This window comes from Notamacropus eugenii, chromosome 2 (assembly GCF_028372415.1).
Source record: "Notamacropus eugenii isolate mMacEug1 chromosome 2, mMacEug1.pri_v2, whole genome shotgun sequence".
Classification (NCBI taxonomy): Eukaryota; Metazoa; Chordata; class Mammalia; order Diprotodontia; family Macropodidae; genus Notamacropus; species Notamacropus eugenii.
This window is the reverse complement of record NC_092873.1, coordinates 397,090,785-397,110,959: the sequence shown is the minus strand read 5'-3', so window position 1 is coordinate 397,110,959 and position 20,175 is coordinate 397,090,785. Positions and strand designations below refer to the sequence as shown.

General features: G+C 34.4%; 1 protein-coding gene across 9 annotated transcripts in view; it reads right to left on the bottom strand.

Annotated features, from left to right (window-relative positions):
* The window catches only part of RYR2 (ryanodine receptor 2), an 826,096-nt gene that overhangs the window by 559,704 nt on the left and 246,217 nt on the right, over window positions 1-20,175 (bottom strand). For all 9 annotated transcript variants that reach the window (XM_072637850.1, XM_072637853.1, XM_072637851.1 and 6 more), the window contains exon 3: window positions 2,781-2,885. In XM_072637850.1, the coding sequence (XP_072493951.1) occupies window positions 2,781-2,885 (105 nt within the window). The remainder of the gene's footprint in view (window positions 1-2,780; window positions 2,886-20,175) is intronic.

Sequence of the window (20,175 nt, the reverse complement as noted above, 5' to 3'; positions counted from 1 at the left end):
ACAGTCCTCTTTATATTTCTCTATATTCTGGGCTGGAGAAACAACTCATGGTAGGATTTTTTTCCCTTAGATTATACAATCAGAATTCAAACTGATGAATTTTCTAGAATTTTTCTTGTTGGGGAGCTATGGAGGGAAAACTCAACTATACTACCTCCTACTCCATTACTTTTCTGTCCCCTACAACCCCAAATTTAGATCATGTTACAAATTTATTAGCTCAAATATTTTAGAAGAAAAAAACTAATTACAAGTCAGCACCAACATGTAATGTGCTTTTGAAAAAGTAATGCTTCAAATCACTTCATAAACATAAATTTAGAATCAGACAAACCATGAACTATAAAAATACAATCAAATTGCTTAAGCCAGTCTTGTAGCTGGATCATACAAAAATATAGATGAGAAATAGTAACGTGTTTTGCACCCTATGTGTATGTGTGTGCCAAAAACCCACAATTTTTTAGACTCTCAGCAGATTTTTCATCATATGATCCATGTTCAAAAGGTGTCATGCCTCAATAGTAACATCTTTCTCATTTTATGTATATGCGACATTCAAATAGTTTATAGATCTGATTCATGTTCAAGTTGTCAGGCATCAATGTCATTTAATGATGAACTGAAGTTTTGGGGGTGAAAAAAAATTCCTTTGAGAAATTTTCTATTATTTCTTATTTTATCCTAAACTAAAATTTCAGATTAAAAAAAACCAGAAACTATATAATGAAACTAACTATAAACTTTTTTCTAGCCAAAATGTTAAAATCCAAAAGAAAAAAATGTAATGACACAGCTGCTTCATGGTTAATTAGAAGTTGGACAGGACCTTGACAATTTTGTCAATCTGAAATTCAATAAAAAATTTTAATTCAAAATATAAATACCACCAAGTTCAATTCAAACAAATACTGTCTTTACTACCTTCCTTTTTCTTATGAGCATAATAAGAATTCAAGTTGATTTTTAAGTTATTTAAAATCTATCTAAACATATGAAACTGTATCCTAAAGTGTAGCAAACTGGAAAAAAACTGAAAAGTTCAGATGGAAGTTATATTGTCACACCATGTAACTGATCCTGACTTATGTGTGTGTGTGTGTGTGTGTGTGTGTGTGTGTTCACTCCGTGTGTGTGTGTGTGTGTGTGTGTGTTCACGCCATTTACACAGTCTGTAATGGACAATTGAACCCAAAATTGAGCAGAAAGAAAAAAACCACTCTGAACTACATTTGATCAGTTGTAAAGTCCTTTTAATGACCCCAAATTTCTTTATACATCTTTTTCATACCAATATTCTTCCAATGATGTACCACAGATGCAAATGATGGAATGCTCTAATTCTAGAAGATATGAAAATGGCTATCACTCAGACGCACTGAAGAAAGGCATGGCAGATCTAAACAGTGTACAACAAATTACAAATGGAAAAGGAGAGCAAGAGATGCCATCAAAGAAATATATGAATGAAAAAGAAAGTATCATCATATGGAAAGAATAAGGGGATAACTAATGGACAATCCATGGGCTACTGTACTTATCTTTATGGTACAAGAGAAAATAAAGAAGGGTGTTCACATATTGACTAACCCCTTGCAACAAACATATGAGAGGACATGGACAGAAGTTACACAAGTATAGCAACAAGCACAGATTGGGAGACTATCCACATGAATGAAAAAATAGGTCTATTTGAGTTTGTCAACAAGAATGTTTGTTTCTAATGAACAGTATATATAATTTTCAATTGCATACCTGGAATAACTGTACTTTTTGCTTAAGCCATGTGCTACAATTTTTATTTCAAAACATTATTAGAAGACCTGCTTAATTGTAAGTTTTTATGAGTGGTCACAAATGGATAACTTCTAGAAATCGGATCCCATGTCATGTGGAAAATGGCTAATTAAATAAAATAAACATAAGCATAATAACAATAACAATATAAAATGGCATGACATTTTTATACTGTGTTAAGGTTTGCAAAGTGATATTTCACTTGATCTTTACAACAACCCTATAGGATAAGTTCTATATTATCCCATTTACAGACGAGGAAATAGGTTGAGAGTGATGACTTGACCAAGCTTACTAAGTCAATGTCTAAGGCAGTATTTGAACTAAGGTCTTCCTAATTCTAAATTCCACATTCTATCTCCTCTGCCACTTACATAACTAGGAAAAAAAATGTAAACAAGCTTTGGCATAATATGATTAATCATCAATAAGTAGCCCAGGTTTAAGAAGAATAACTAAAGAAATGTCTGTTTGCAAAACTACAGCAGAACTTGGACTAATATAACATTCTTACTATTTCTGCTTTCCAAATAAAATATATGACAATACTGTAAAATTTCATCCATAACAATTATTCAAAAGCTGAAACAGTTTTGTGGCTAAAAATAATTCAGAATGAAATAAATGATAATGAAATGTGATCACACACTGAGTAGTTAGTAACATATAACAATGTTAACAAGAAAATATAAATAAACATTAAATCACAAAAAAAATGCTGGTATCAATCATTAGAATATATTTCAGTGGCAAAGAATCCCCCAAAGAATGTACTTAAGTGTTTTAGTTTTTGTAGCTCTGCAATCTATCCCAGAATGCATTTACATGTGAGTATTTAAAATAAATTTGAATAACCAAAAGACCCTGCCTTGATACATAAAAACTTTAGAATGTGATAATACCTGTAAAAGAAATACATTAGTTGATTACATGGTGGTTAAGTTCATAATACGTTAAAATGCTACGTAGACTTGAGTACTTGCCCCTTCTGCTTTCTCCACTGTGTTGGCCAGCATCTCCTGGAGAGCTCGGACAGACAGGGATTGTTCCAACACAAAGGTACATATAGATAGATCTGGAGGGACATTCTGTTTAAAAGAAGGAAAAGATTAAATTACTAACATCGTCATTGTCAGTTAACCAGAGGCCAACCCAAATTTTCTTGCCTGAATATCCTTCACAGACTAAGTGAAGTTGGGTCTTGACAATTATTTGATTATTTCAGGTTATACCAGATGCAAACTGAGATAAAACAGCATAAAGCCCAGAAACACATAGCTTTTGAGAATTTTTTAAAAAACTTATTGATAATCATAACTTGGCTTGTCCCCTTCCTGGTATAAACTATAATTCCTTTAAAAAAAGTTTTCTCTTATGTTAACTTGAAACCTCCTTCCTTTACATTTTTTTTTCATTTGGTCCCTTGAAATTCTTGACTTTTTGTTCTTCCAAATGAGAAGAGGCTGGGTTGCATAAGACACTAAGAGATGACTGTGTTCTCTAGATTTTCTCCTTTTTTAGTCAAGAGCTAACTAATACTAAATAATTTGTTAAAGCAGGTGCTCCCATTAATTTTATAACTCCTGCTAAAAACCTTAGGCAAATTTGCTTGTCAAAAAGGCTTTCACTTGTTCCCTCTTGAATATTTTCAGTTGTTTCGAAAGAAATGTAGAACTTAAAGTACCTAGTAGGTAAAGACCACATCTCATTTTTGTTTTTGCATACTGAGGAACTAGTAAAGCACCTCTTACAAAGCAGATGTTTAATTAATGTGGGTCGAATTGAGTTGAAAATGGGAAACTTTTTAAAGTTACATACTAGGATGCTTTCGCAAAAACTTGGAAAGACATAAACTGATACAGAATGAGGTAAGCATAACCAGGAGAACATTATACACAGTAACAGAAACATTATAAGATGATCAACTGTGAATGACTTAGCTATTTTTAGCAATATAATGATCCAAGACAATTCCAAAAGATGATGATGAAAATTGCTATCAGTCCAAAAAAAGAACTTATGGAATCTGAATGCAGATCAAAACATATTATTTTCCACTTCTTTGGTAGTTTTTTTTTTGGAGGTCTATGTTTTATTTCACAATATGACCAATATGGAAATATCTAACATGTGTAACCTATATCAACTTACTTGCTCACTTTGGGGGGAAAGGGGAGAGGGAGGATAAGAGACAATGTGGTACTCAAAAACGTTTTAAAAAGAATGGTAAGAGTTGTTTTTACATCCAATATGAAAAATAAAGTGTTATTCAAAAATTTTTAAAGTAAAGTTACATGGGCCAGAGTGGGGAAGTAGGGGGGAGAGCCAAGACGGTGGAGTAAAAAGCAGGGACCTGCTAGAGCTTTCCCACCAAACCCAGCCAAAAAACTCTGAAAAATGACTCTAAACAAATTCTGGAGTTGCAAAACTCACAGAACGATAGTGAAGGAAATCTTCAGCCCAAGACAGCCAGGAAGGTTGACAGAAAGTGTCTATCATGCTGGGCTGGAAGCAAAGCACAGTCCAGTGTGGATCAGGCCAGCACAGAAAGGACTTGAGCAGGTCTGGGGGCACTGGGGTGGGGAGAGATTGAATCACTGGCACCTGTGGCAGTTTCCAGACTTCAAGACTCCAAACCACCAAAGACAAATTGGAAGGTCAGTGGAAAAAACCTGTAAGACCTCTGTGAGAGAGCAGAGTGGTCTCGCCCCAGCCCCAGGGCAGTGGAGGAGACAAAGGAACCTATAACAGCAGCAGCTGTTTCTGGAGCTCTAGGCCCACAGGTTGTGGGGGGATCAAGCAGCTGACAGTACACCCCCTCACCCCCACTAAAAGCAGAAAACTACCTTGACAAAGAGCTCAAAATGCAAATAATTGACTGGGGAAAAGAGTAAAAACAGGAAAAAATATCAGATTATAGAATCTTGCTTTGGTGACAAGTAAGATCAAAACATGTAACCAGAAGGAGACAACAAAGTCAAAACTCCTGTATCCAAAGCCTTCAAGAAAAATATGAAGTGGTCTAAGGTGATGGAAGAGCTCAAAAAGATTTTTGAAAATCAAATAAGAAAAAGAGAGGAAAAATTGGGAAGAGAAATGAGAATGATGCAAGAAAATCATGAAAACGGGTCAACAGCTTGCTAAAGGGAACCCAAAAATGCTGAAGAAAATAACATCTTAAAAAATACACTAACCCAAATGGCAAAAGAGATACAAAAAGACAAAGAGGAGAAGAATGCCTTAAGAAACAGATTGGTCAAATGGAAAAGGAGGTCCAAGAGCTCACTGAAGAAAATAATTCCTTAAAAATTAGAATGGAGCAAATGAAAGCTAATGATTTTATGAGAAATCAAGAAATTATAAAACAAAACCAAAAGAAAAAATAGTAGACAATGTGAAATATCTCACTGGAAAAACAAATGACCTGGAAAATAGATCCAGGAAAGACAATTTAAAAATTATGGGACTACCTGAAAGCCATGATAAAAAAAGAACCTCGACGTCATCTTTCCAGAAATGATCAAGGAAAACTGCCCTGATAAGAATCAGAGGGTAAAACAGATGTTGAAAGAATGTACCAATCACCTCCTGAAAGAGATCCCAAAAGGAAAACTCCTAGCACTATTGTAGCTAAATTACAGAGCTCCTAGATAAAGGAGAAAATATTGCAAGCAGCCAGAAAGAAACAATTTGATTACTGTGGAAACACCATCAGGATAACACAAGATCTAGCAGCTTCTACATTAAAGGATTGAGGGGCTTGGAATATGATATTCCAGAGGTCAGAGGAGCCAGGATTAAAACCAAAAATCACCTGCCCAGCAAAACTGAGTGTAATACTTCAGGGGAAAAATTGGTCATTCAATGAAACAGAAGACTTTCAAACATTCTTGATGAAAATATCAGAGCTGAATAGAAAATCTGACTTTCGAACGTAAGAATCAAGAGACACATGAAAAGGCAAACAGGAAAGAGATATCATAAGGAACTTACGAAAGTTGAACTGTTTACATTCCTATGTGGAAAGGTAATATTTGTAACTCTTGAGACTTTTCTCAGTATTAGGGTAGTTGGAGGGATTATACACACACACATACACACACACACACATATATAAACAGGGCACAGCTGAGTTGAATATGAAGGGATGATATCTACAAAAATAAAATTAAGGGGTGAGAGAGGAATATATTGGGAGAAGGAGAAAGGGAAAAATAGAATATGGTAAATTCTCTGTCACATAAAAGAGGCAAGAAAAAGCTTTTTCAATGTTGAGAAAGAGTGGGAAGGTGAGAAGGAAAGAGTGAACCTTACTCTCATCAGTTTTGGTTTAAGGAGGGAACATGCACACTCAATTGGGTATTAAAATCTATCTTACACTACAGGAAAGTAGGGAGAAAGGGGATAAGTGAGAAGGGGGGATGATAGAAGGGAAGGCAAATGGGAGGAGGGGTAATTAGAAGTAAACACTTTTGAGGAGGGATAGGGTCAAAAGAGGGAACAGAATACATGGGGGGCAGGACAGGATGAAGGGAAAATAAAAGTAGTCTTTCACAACATGACTGTTAAGGAAGTGTTTTGCCTGACGACACATGTATAACCTATGTCGAATTGCCTACCTCATCAATGGGGATGAGTGGGGAGGGAAGAAGTGAGAAAAGTTGGAACTCAAGAATTTTAAAAAACAAATGTTAAAAACTGTTTTTACATGCAACTGGGAAATAAGACATACAGGCAACAGGGCATAGAAATTTCTCTTGCCCTTCAAGAAAATAGAAGAGAAGGGGATAAGACAGGGAAGGGTGTGTAGAAGGGAAGGCAGATTGGAGGAAGGGATAATCAGAATGCATGCTGTATTGGGGTTGGTGAAGGGGAGATATGGGGAAAAATTTGGAACTCAAACTCTTGTGGAAGTGAATGTTGAAACTAAAAATTAATTTTTAAAAGTTAAAACAATTTCTCCCTTCTCAAAAAATATAACAAAGTTACATATTGATTTCTTTACTAATTGATTAGCATGCTACTCACACCATCAGTTAGCAAGTTTTAAATTGGGGAACTGAGGTATGTTCTTTAGCAAGCTCTCTTTTGTCCTCAAAGCCACTGGAGAAGGATTAATGAAGTGTATGCCACTGTTCTCGTGAGAACCTTTCAAGGAGCCTGAGCAGCTATGAAAGCTCTTGATCAGAGGGTTGATCTTTGACACAAAAATGAGTCAAAGGAGTCATGAAGTGTGCTCACAGACAGTATGGTAATGAGGTATCCAAATCCCAAGTGTTCCGAAGGCTTTGGTTTTGCTACCTATATCATGGTGGAAAGGGTAGATACAGTCATAAATGAAATACAGCCAGGACTTCACAAAGTTTTTGGCAGAGTTGTGGAAATAATAGTAGCTGTGGTGGGAACTTCAGTGGTGATTTTGGTAGCAGTCATGATGATGGAGGATGTGAACTAAATTAATTTGCAGTGATATTAGTTATGAAGGAAGTGGCCCTGGTTACACTGAAGGTAAAGACACTGTGGACAGAGTGATAGAAAACAGGACAGTGACAATGGTGGGAGTGGCAGCTATGGCAATGGAGGATGCAGTAGCAACTATGGATATGACAGAAGCTACACTGACTTTGCCAACTACAACAATAGGTCCCCAGATTTTGGTTCCCAAGAAGGTAGGAAGCAGGAATTCTTGCCATTTTAGTGGGGGCCAATATTTTGCCAAACCACATAACCAAAGTGGCTAGGGTGGTTCCTGCAGCAGCAGCAGCAGCAGCAGGAAATTTTAATTACTGTTAGGAAACAAAGCTTAGGAGGAGAAATGAGTCAGAAAAGTGACAAGGAAGCTAAAGGTTACAACACATTTGTGAACTCAGCCACGTACAGTGGTGGCAGGACCTAGCATTACAAGAAGACATATTTCAGACAGAACTTTTTGTGTATGGGGGGAAAAACATCAGGATCATATTTGTGACTAACTGTCTTAACAAGTTATTTTAGTTTCAGTTCTGTAGCAAAGCATCCTAACAAAAGAGTTTTAATGTAAATTGGGGGGGGGGGAGGTTTGCATCCATACTGTTGACTGCTAAATGTAACAGTCTAATCATGACATGGCAAAAAAGGAAGGAAGAGAAAAGAAGGGAGGGAGGGAGGAAGGGAGGAAAAGGAGCTGCCAAGTTATTGACCATTGTTCTGGCACAGAGCTCTGGAAAGTGAGGCAAAATGACATTGCTCCATCACAAGACAGGGAACAGGTCCTAAAGTTAAAAAAAAATTAGCTCCATGAATTTAAAATAATAAGATATCTACTAAAACAAAAACACCTACAAGAACTTGGATTTCTGGATTAATTCTACCTGCTTCTTGACTTGTCCCTCCTAAATCTTTCCAATTCACCAGTAGATAGAGCACTGGGCCTGTAATCAATAAGCCCTAAGTTCAAATATGCCCTCAGACATTAGTGGGGTAAGTTATGTCTGTTCGTCTCAACTGCCTCAATTACAAAATAAGGATAATCACAACACCTAGCTCCCAAGGTTGTTGTGAGGATCAAATGAGATAATATTTATAAAGTACTTAGTACAGCACCTGACACAAAGCAGATACTATATAAACATTTATTCCCTTCTCCCCACTTTAATATCTCTGTCACAGTGATATTCCTAAAGCCTCCATCTGACATGATCACCTTATCCAATGAATGCTAGTGGCTCCCTATAGAATCAAATATAAACTCTTCTTGTTGGTGCTTAAATCCCTTCAAAACTAAACCCCAATACATTTTTCCAGTCTTCTTATATAATAATCTCTTATCATATATTACTCCCTTCTTATTATACAGTCCTCCTTTTCCTGGACTCCACAAACTAGTCAAATCAGCCTTCTTGTTACTTATCACACTCACAAAACATACGCACATACACACACACACACACACAAAATTAAAACATGAATAAAAATTTAAACTATAACATCCATTAAGCAGATCAATGCAACAAAAGAGAAACAGATATACAGTCATCCTCCAACATTCACAGAAATTAGAGGCACAAGATCCCCGCAAATGTAATGTGTAAAACCCCAAATAACTCTAGGACCCACTCCATACCTTTATTTTTAATAATTCTGACCATATTTGTTTAAGATAAAAACAAGTAAAACAACACACTGCACCCATAAAAAAAATTGCAGTTTCTGCGAGAGATTAGGATCTCTTACAGCCTGTAGTTCTTTTAGCACAATGCAACTTTTAACAAAATTTAATTGTTTATAATAATTTGTATACTTATTCTTATGGTAGTAAATTACAACAGATTAATAATATACAGTATTTATACATTCACAACTTACTAATTTGTTTAAATACATGTATCACCTGTAATTTTCCAAGCAAGAAATCTCCAAAAAAATTTCCCATTTAATTACCAATGGCCAACTTGCAAATAACCAAAACTGAATATAAAATCAAATGTCAAGGGATGACTGTATAGTGAAATTTTTCCGTTGAGTTAAAATCAGTCAATTCAACTTTGCTTGGTACTTTGGCACTGCATATGATAAATATCCACATTCTGATATATACATGACATTTTCAAAAGCTGTTATGATCATAGACTATTAGGTCTTAATATTTTTATTTGTTTTATTGTGTACATTTTTAAAAATATATTTGAAAAGTTAAATTCACCTGTTTGGCTAGCTACAATGATAAAGTTAACCACGGGGATTTTTAAAAAATAACAAAGCATTGCTCTTAAGCACAGGGAAATCTTTCATACCATTGACAAATACAATTTTTAAAACATCAAAGTGTTTTACTTCGACTATAATTCATTCTTGTTTAATTTCAACTTTGTGTTTTATAATGTGTATGTGATATTAGAATAATATGTGTATATAATTTGTGATTAAATAAATATATACATAATGGGTATGTATGCTCTAAAAGTTTTTACCGATAAAATGGCACTGAAAAAAATTGCAGCTCAATAGCTTGGTATACCACTGAATTGGAAATATCGCCTTGATTGTTACATTTGACAAGCTTATTATAACCAGCTAATCAGCCATGAACTTTTTATGCTAACTTTTATATATCACCAAATCACACATGAAAAGAATGTCACTTCAAAAATTTGAGAAAATATTTTCCCATCATAAGCCTAAATCATTTTTAAGTTTATCATGCATATGAAAATAAAATGTATAGTACAAATAACTATTTATTTATACATAAAGTCTGTTTTAGGAATTTCTGTAAAAGTAAATTTTCTTGGCGATAAATATAATTTAAAACATCATATTAACATGTGAAAGTATAAAAATAATCAAAAGTTACATCTTTTTTCAATAGAGGCATTAATCTTCTCTAGGCCTTTAGCCATAATTTGCTTCTTGCACACAACTAACCATATATATAGCATTAAATTTCATTACTTAAAAGAGTCAAAACACTAGGTGACCCAATGGGCAATAAAAAAGATGTATTAGAAGGGTTAAGTAGGATTAAAGCATATAACAAATAATGACATGTAAGAAGTGGCATAAAATCTATCATCAAGAACATATGTGACTATAAAAATAGGTAAACTAGTCATGCAGTAGGATTAAGGAATAATAAATGGACAGAAAGTACAAGCATCACATTGTAGAACAGTCCTTGCTCTTGGGGAGTTCATACTGTAATTGGAAGAGACAACAATTAAAAGAAAAGATAACCTGCAGGGCAGATATAAAGGTCCAGAAGCCTAGTTTACACAAATACGCAGGATGATAGTGCTAGAGGACCACAGAACATAGCAAATTACACAGTTTAAGTCTGGAGGTATACAGCAGGGCAGATGGAAAAGTCTGATGGTTTTCTCTTCTCAACAAAAAGAATGGAACTGTTGACTCCCATATCAGCACTCAATCTAAAGGGGGAAAGTAAGGAAGAAGGTCAATAACAGTTGTGACCATTCTTCCTATTGCCTATGAATAATTTCATCTGGAATTCACTTGAAAGGACATGAACAAAAATCAAATAGGAGGGGGTTGATGGGTGCATCTATGTTAACTGAGGAAGAAGTATCCCCTTAGATGAAATTACTGAACCATCAAAGTATAAAATTATATGTAATACACGTTGGAGATCTACTTTAAATTATTTTGATTTTATAAGCATATCTAAATACACACACACACACACACACACACACACACACACACACACACACACACACACATGAACTAGGTGGCACAGAGGAGAGAGTGCCAGGCCTGGAGTCAAGAAGAACAATCTTCCCGAGTTCAAATCTGACCCCAGACACTTACTAGCTTGTATGACTTTGGGAAGTAATTTAACACTGTTGGCCTTCAAAAAATTAACTGGCAAAAGACATAACAAGTCACTCCAGTATTTTGGGTCATAAAGAGTCAGATATGATTGAAAAACGACAAAACAACAAAATTTTTATATATGCTTAGATTTTAGTATTTGTGTGTATACGTTTAAATACATATAAAATCTACTTAAACATTAGTATACATATATATTCACACATACATATAAAAGCACAAATGCAAAATGAAGTTGACTCTGTTATGAAAAATTATATTTAAAACAACTGCCTGACTGGCTAACAGATTGGAGTAAGCAATTCAATGTAGATATCTGAAATGATTTTGATACTGCCAACAAAATATTATTTACACGTATCTGTATGAAGTAAAATACAAATTCTGGATAACCTGATACAATGCAGTTTAAATCACAGAGTTGTAAATGGTATAGCTAAAATTATTCATTTAGATGAAATCATAGGATAGTAACTATAGGATAACTAGAGGATGCCATGTTTAAAGCTAGAAAAGAATATATCTAATCCAACCCCCTAATTTTTCACTTAAGGAAAATGAGGCCCATGAGGGTTAAGTGACCTGCCCTCAGTCACACAGGTAAAGAGGAGCTCATTCAGAAACACTAGTCTTCCAACTGGTATGTACCATTGTGAGGATTTCCACTGTCAGTGGGAAAAGATACTGCCTTAGTTTTCAAAAAGTCTTAACAGAGGAACTCTGAAATTCGAGTTTAATTTATTCACTCATATATGCATGCATTCCTTATTTAAACAAACATGTATTGTCATGTGTACTGTACTAGTATAAATACAAAAATATACTGTATAAAAATATATTAAATATATAAATTAACATATAATATATAAATTTATATATAAATAAATATATAAAAATATAGTGTAAATAGAAAAAATAGAAGCAGTCTGATCTTTTATTGAATACATGCCACAAATATTTTCTTAGAACCTTTACCATTTATTAGTATTTTCTCTTATCAACAGCCCTCCAGACCTAAAATAGCACTAAAATTTTCCATAAATCCTAACAATTTCCATTCCTCCTCAACCTACAATGCCTCAATCTGCAGCCTGATATATACTCTTCAGACAGGTTCACTAATATTTTGTCTGACTTCCGTACCAGTCTGACAGTCGTAAAAGCCCTGATTTTTCTCCCAAAACTCTATTAAAATATATTTTAGATAAAGAAAGTAGAAAGACACCTTTCATTTCTGATAGCTCTTTAGCAGTTTTCTGCCAAGCATAAACATGCAATACTTAACATACGGCCTGGTGTAGCGAGGTACATCCATTTGCAAGATTCTATAAAACCTTAATGAGCATGTCTTTTGTGAAGAACATCCTGCTAGAAAAACATCCCTTCCCTTTCCCACAGAGTGACAGGCCTCATACAGACATGGAATGAAAAACTCCAAATAATTAGATTGAGCAGGAAAGAAATTTACTTACAACTCTACAAAGGCAATTTTCAATCTCTTACTTCCTCAAACCACCTTACTCTGATTCATCCCCTGCTTCTGACAAAGAAAAAATGGGTAGGAATAATCAAGATAGCAAGAAATTCATGTTTAATACTTTCTTTTGCAAAAAATTAAAATAAAACACACCAGAAATTGGAGATGGGGTAGTTGTTTTTTTAAAGTAAACTACTGTAGCTATTTTAGTGACTTTTTGATAGAACGTACTTAGCATCATTAGTAATAAAAAATAATAAAAGTATACCAACTTAATCCACAACTTCAAAACAATTCTTAATCTTCAGAGAATGTGTGACAGATCAGGCGAAAGGTGATAGAACAAACAGAAGCTCCACCAAAGATATTACTGTGTTGGTCCTCCTATCCCCATTCTAATAACTGTTATTTTCTTCTTTTATCGAATATAAAGTGGTGTTTCTCCTATTATTGGTGATTATAAGTATTTTCTTCATACAGCTGTAGATAATTTATTTTCATTTGAGAATTATCTGTTCACATACTATGATTATGTTATTCAGTGAGAAATTACTCATATTCCTATACATTTGAGTTAATTCTAGTTTTTCTGGGATAGTAGACCTTTCTCAATCCTTCCAGGTGCTTGTACTTTCCCATTTAGGGCTTCCTTCCATCTATATTCATTTTTTAAGTGCTGATTTATGTATGTGTAGTTCCTGCTTCCCCAAACTAAGATATTTGAAGGCAGAGACTGTTTTTGTTTATTCGTTGTATCTCCATTTCTAAATATATCATCTGGCATATAGTGCTGAAAAAAAGGTTTGTTGACTGACTTTTAAGGAAAATTTGCTGCAGAAATTTTCTCATTTCCCTGCTAATTTTAACTGTTTGTTTTGTTTGTATAGAATTCAATTTTATGTAATGAAAATTTCCTATTTTATCTTTACGATCACCTATATTCCTTTTTTAAGTAAAAATGAAAACACAATGAATGCTATATTTTATCAAAAGCATTTTGCTTGTATTCATATAGCTATATAATTTTTGTGGGTTTTGTTATTAATATGTCTACTTTATTTCTAATTTTTCTAACACTAGTCTGGCATTCCTGGCATTAATCCAACTTGATTACAGAGAATAAGATTTTGATGTAACCTCTCTGCTAATACTTTGTTCAACATTATGTGCTAGTTTTCACTAAATGCTGATCTATTGATGTAAATATTATTCTTTCTCTTTTACCTCTCCCTAACATATTTGTATCATAAAAGGTAAAATTTGTGTCATAAAAGGTAAAATGCCTTCTTTCTCTATTTTTGCAAACAACTTATGTCACAATGGAATCAGTTCTCTGAATATATATATTCAAGTATAATTCACTCTAAATCTAATTAACCTTGGAAGATTTCTTCTGAGAGTTCAGTTATGGCTTGTCTTTTTCTGAGATTAAGTTGTTTAAATTATCTATTTCTTGTTCTTTTAATCTGGGCAATTTATAGTTGTAAATATTCATCTGTATCTTGTAAGTCATAAATTTTGTTGACATATAATTAGGAAGCTATATTTCTTCCTTATTATCCCTATTTGCTCATTAATTAGTTTTTATATTGTTTATTTGATTTTCCTAATCAAAATAGCTAATGATTTGTCTATTTTATTAATCTTTTTTCATTCAAAAAACCATCTTATTTTATTTGTCATCAAATGTTTTCTTTTTCGACTTCTTTGTTTTTATTGAGGGGTTGATTTGTTACTTTTCATTTTTTTAGTTGTATATCTGATTAATTGATCTACTTCTTTGTTGATGAATATTTAGGCACATAATTTTTCCCACAGAAAATCATTTATCTGTATCCCAAAAGCTTTGGCATGCCGACTCCTTGTTCATCATTTTCTTTGATTAAAAAAAATCCATTACTGCTGTAATTTGTTCTTTAATCCATGAAGTGTTTGGGATTATATTATTTAGTCTCAAATGAAGTCTGAATCTTTTCTTAAAAGCATCCTTAGGGCTTATAATTTTTTATTGAGTTGTGGTAAATAAAGAATGTGCTCAATAACTAGGTTTTTCACGTTCATTTATGGTCTTTCTAAGCCTCAGTACATGGTCAGATTTTGCAGGGATACCATTCAAAGCTGATAAATATGTATATTCTTCACAATAAACATTCAGATATTGCCAGAAGTGTATTATATCTATATTTTTCTAAAAATTTCCTTCAGATTTTTTTATTTTTTTTAGTCCAATTTGTTTAAATCTGAAACGGAACATTAGGGTACCAAATGATAATTGTTTTACCCTGAATCCCTGAGCTTCTGCTTAGTCTTCATTTCTAGCACAGTTCAGGCTGACCATACTGCTGACTACATCTTCACATCATGTTCCTGTGGCACAGTGTCTATCTCTCATCTCACAAACCTGATACTGCCCTGAGCTACTGGGCTTCTTATTGCTGCAATTTCATCATTTCTAGACTGATCCTGATATCCATACTAATATTTCTTGGCCATCTTCAAATAGTGTTCTCGTTCTACAACTACAATGGACTACTATTAAGAAAGGTCTCTCCCTGGGACCTCAGGCTTCTGATCACACAAGGCACCATTTCTAGACTGACTCATGACCTTCATGTCATGCTGCAGTCCATGTGCAGCATTTCCTTTTCCTCTTGCTTCCCACATCTAGTTCTAAGAATAATAATCAAATATCAAATACCAAATAATCAAATCAAATATCAAATCAACACAAACATCCTTTGAAAGGATTTATCAACTAACTGCTCTATGACTCCACTCACCACTCCTGTGACTTTTCTGAAATGAAACATCCCACCTACCTTTTCACATTTATATACTTTCTTCCCCTATTAGAAGGTAAGTTCCTTGAGAGTCATGACTGTTTTGTTCTTTGAATTTCCTTTTTCTAATTAAATTTTATTTTTAATCAACAACAACCCACCACTTCCTCTCTTTCCCGATTAAAAACAAAAAGAAAAACAAAACCTCTATAACAAACATGTAATATTCAAACAACCCACAGTCCCATATTGGCCATGTCCATCTTAGGGAGGGAGTGAGGTGAAGCAGGAAAGGAGAAAATTTGGAACTCTAAATTTCTTTAAATGATTGTTAAAATTTATCTTTACACATAATTGAAAAAAATAAAATACTCCTTTAAAAAATAACGGAACTACTTTCAGGTCTTCTGTCTGATAAGAATCCCTCTATGGTCTCTGATGACGATAGAATTCAGAGAGGGCACATGTATCCCATCCTCATATTAAACTATAAGCAGTCTGTTCTTGTTGAGTCCTTTATGATTTTATTTTTATCTTTTTGTGCTTCTTGACTCCTATGTTTGTACTTCAAAGCTCCTATGCATCTCTGATCATTTCATGAGGAATGCTTGGGAAATTCTCTATTTCAGTAAAGGTCCATTTTACCTGTATAGGATTACATGCAGTTTTGCTGGGCAAGTTATTCTAAATTATATGTCTATATCTTTTGCCTCCTGAAATATCATATTTCAAGCTTTCTACTTCTTTATAATGGTGCCTACTAAATATTTTGTGATCCTAACTGTGGCTACTCAATACTTTAATTTTTTTCTTTCTGGCTGTTGCAGGCTTTTTTTTTTTTTTTTTTATCTCATAGCTCTAGATTTTGGCTATAATGTTCCTGAAAATTTTTGAGGGTTTCTTTCAGAAAGTGACAGGCAGATTCGATTTCTACTTTGAACTCTGGTCCCAAGAGATTTGGGGAATTTTCTTTCATAATTTCTTGAAAAATTATTTCTAGGGTCTTTATATCTTTTGGTCATGACTTTCAGGTAGTTTGATAATTCTTAAATTATCTCTTGATTTGTTTTCGAGGTCAGTTATTTTTGCTTTAAGGTATCTTACATTTTCTTATTTCAGGCTTATGATTTTCTTTTAATATCTCTCGATGTCTCGTAGAATCATTAGCTTTTATGTGGTCCATTCTAATTTTCAGGGAATTTGTTGTTTGGATAAGCTTTTTGTGTATACTTTCTGTGACAATCTATTAATTCCCTTTCCAATTCTTTCTTCCATAGCTTTCATTTCTTTTCCAGTTTTCCCCCTCATATTTTCATCTCACTTTTAAAAATATTTTTAAACTTTAAAAAAAAAAACTCTTGCTTCATCTCTTCTGAAAATTCTAATTGAACTTGTGCCCAAGCTTTATTTTTCTCTGAGGTTTTGCTTGTGAATTTTTTGGAGTCATTCTCTCCCTCTAGGTTTGTGTCTTGTGTCTTAAACCCCATAAGGTTTTTTTGGTTTCTTTTTAGGATGAAGTTTTATCGTGGGTAGTATTGTTGCTTGTTTGCTCATTCTTCCTGCCTATTTCCTGACTGCAGAATTTAAGACCAGGTTCCACAAACTTCTGGAAGTAATGCCTGTTCTACTCTTGCTGATGCCTTCTTAGTATTGAGTGCTGTTATTCCAGAATTTCAAAGGTTAGTTCAGGTTGAGGATCTGCAAGCTTTCAGTCTGATTTACCCCCCTCTCTCACCTGAACTCTTTAAGTTTTTGACATTAATTTGAGTCTGACCAACAAATCTATGAGTTTTCCCTAGCTGAAGTTACAGACTCATCCATTATCAGCTACCTGAATCAATCAGCTGCTTCAAAGGGAGAGAACTGAAGGTTCAACTTTGACCTAAGATTCTTGCCTTGGTTAAAGTTATTTCTCTTCAGGTTTTAGCCTGAGCTGGATGCTGGAATTGAGACCCTACTCCATTTTGCTGTTACTCTCAGAGGAACACTGATACTCTTTGTTTCTAAAAGTGCTTCTAGCTCAGTACACAGGCTAGGGCCAGGCCAGGACCTCATCTTGTACAACTACTTCAAGGTTCAGTTTTCCTCCTTAATCCAAACTTCTTATTCCTCACCTCACTCTTCAGTTCAGTGACACTGGCCTCCATGCTTTCTTCAAACATGATATTCCATTTCCTTACTCTAAATTCTCACTTGCTATTTCCCAAGTCTGGGGCCCTCTCTCTCCCCATCTCTGCCTTATGGCTTATGACTCTGGCTTCCTTCAAATCTCAGTTAAAGTCCCACTGCTTCTGCAAGAATCCTTTCCTAGTCCTCATTAAACTGAGTGCCTTCCTTCCAAAATTATCTTCACTTTATGCTACATGTTGTTTAAACATCATTATTTGCATGTTGTCTTTCCCCATTAGATTGGGAGTTCATGGTGGACAGGGACTGTTTTTGCCCTTCTTTGTATTTCCAGCACTTAGGACAACGTAAAGCTGTACACTTGGTATGCAGTAGGCACTTAATAAATGCTTGTTGTCTTGAATGCCAAAAACAGCATAAAAGACATTCTAAAGGTTTTGTATAACCAGATAAAGGTAGGCTGGTCAATTTTTAAAAAGAGCTGCACAAAAAATGCTACACTGACTGATACCCTTAAGTGATTAAAAGAATGAGAAAAAGACCTACAATATTTGATGAGACCTCTCAGTCATCTGGTTCAAAGTGAGAAAATTGTAGGATTAATTTGGTCTAGGGCTGCCTTCGTTATCTCTCTATATAGACTGGGCTGGATGCCAAAACTGAGACTTTGTTCCACTCTATAATCCACTATATACAAGCATAAAGAAACTGTCAAAGAATAGAAGGTACTGAGAGGATATGATCAGTATTGGAGAAGGGAATACCTATAATGATTAAATCAAATCCATAGATCAAAGACTTAGAACTTAAAGGGACATTAGAAATTTTCTCATCCAACCATTTAATTTTACAGATAAGGAAAGAGAGGCCTTACATGAGGTTTACATGATTTGCCCAAAATCATACTAGTTGTAAATGGAAGTACTAGGCATCTAAGCTAATAGGATATATACTAAATTAAAATTCCAGTGACACAATCTTTGCAAAACGTGAGCTGGAGAGACATTAAATATTGAGTTGAAAGACTTTTCCAGTTTTAAAATGAATATAACCAGTGTCTTTTTTTCTGAGTTACCACATTTTCCACACATCCTTAGTCCTAATTTCTGGTACTTTCTTCCATTTCAGTTTCTCCTACAATTCATCCCAATTTATACTGAGGATTAACACATACACATGTCCCTAAGACAGAAAGTTTTCCCTATGGTTAGCAATTCTCCCACATTACATCAGAAATGTTGAAAATACTAGTAATAGGAAACACTGACACAGCTGAGATTCTTAGTGCCTAAATTATTTTAACCTTGTTAAACCATCTCAGGTCATTCTATTTGACAGCCTTGACAAGAGGAGGGACTATAATAGGTAGAAGGCAACTTATTAACAGACCTAAATGAGTGGTAATCAGTAGTACAACATTACCATAAAGGGTACAGCTGTTCCAATTTAGTGAATAATTAGAAAAATCCCTCAGGAATTAATATAGTCTCAAAAGACTTAAAAAGCATTCATTCTGCACCCAGAACATGTCCATAGTAATGTGCTGAAATGTTAATTAAGTGGGCATACATGCTTTTTCCCACTATTTCCAGATACTCTGCTAGCCACTGGGGATAAAAATACTAAGAATGAAACAATCTCTATTCTCACTATTATGAAATCTGAGCAATAGATATTATTCATCCATCTGATCTCTACCAAGTGTATGGATAGGCAAAACTCCTTTGATTACAGCTTTCTTCTAGAGGCTCAGCAATAACTTGGGGCTTGATATATTCAACAGTTGTCATAGGCAAAAAATTATCTGGAAGAACTCACTATTTGCTAAGAAGCCCTTCTTTACTTGAACTCTGAACTGTATCTCCTCCATCCACAATACTTTCTTTGGTAAGCATACACTTCTTTGTTTTCTGTCACATCCCTGCCTGATACTTATTAGAAGGTCACTGAGCAGTACGTGAAATAGTAAAGAAGTGGTACTGAATACAGTCTATGGAAGTTTGCCTGTTCTCCGCTAATATACCCATTGAGGATGTCCCTAATTTTGTGTATAGATGACCCTTGTAATGATTTTATTAAAAAAGAGAAGGAAAATGGAAAGGATTTACAAAAATTATTAAAAATCACTTGTATTCAGGGCAGCTAGGTGGTGCAATGGACAGAGAACTGGCCTTGAAGTTAGGAGGACCAGAGTTCAAATCCAGCCTCAGATACTTGACACTTAACCCTGATTGCCTTGCCCCCTCAAAAAAAAAAAAAATCAACTGTTTTCCCCATTTATAATAGTGGAATCACCACACTTGGACCTCTATCATAGTTCCTGACTTACAGAATATGCAGAAATGGCACTAAAGCAAACAATGAGAAAAGTAGCAAGATTGCATCAAGTATTAACTAAAAGATCATAGTTTTAGAGGTGATATAATTCTGAGAGAATTGAGGAACTGATTTACAAGGTATTTAATGGAAGGGAACATAGCAAAGGCATGCAGGGAAAACCTCCAAAACCTTGTTTTTTTAAATGAATGAGAAAGAACAACCTCCCCATTTATCTGACACTTTTCTTGGGGAAAAGATGGTGAAACGTGAATTAGAACAGTGGTGTCAAACTTATGGCCTAAAATTTTGGACTGCAACTTGAACCAGACTAAAATGTAACTGGAA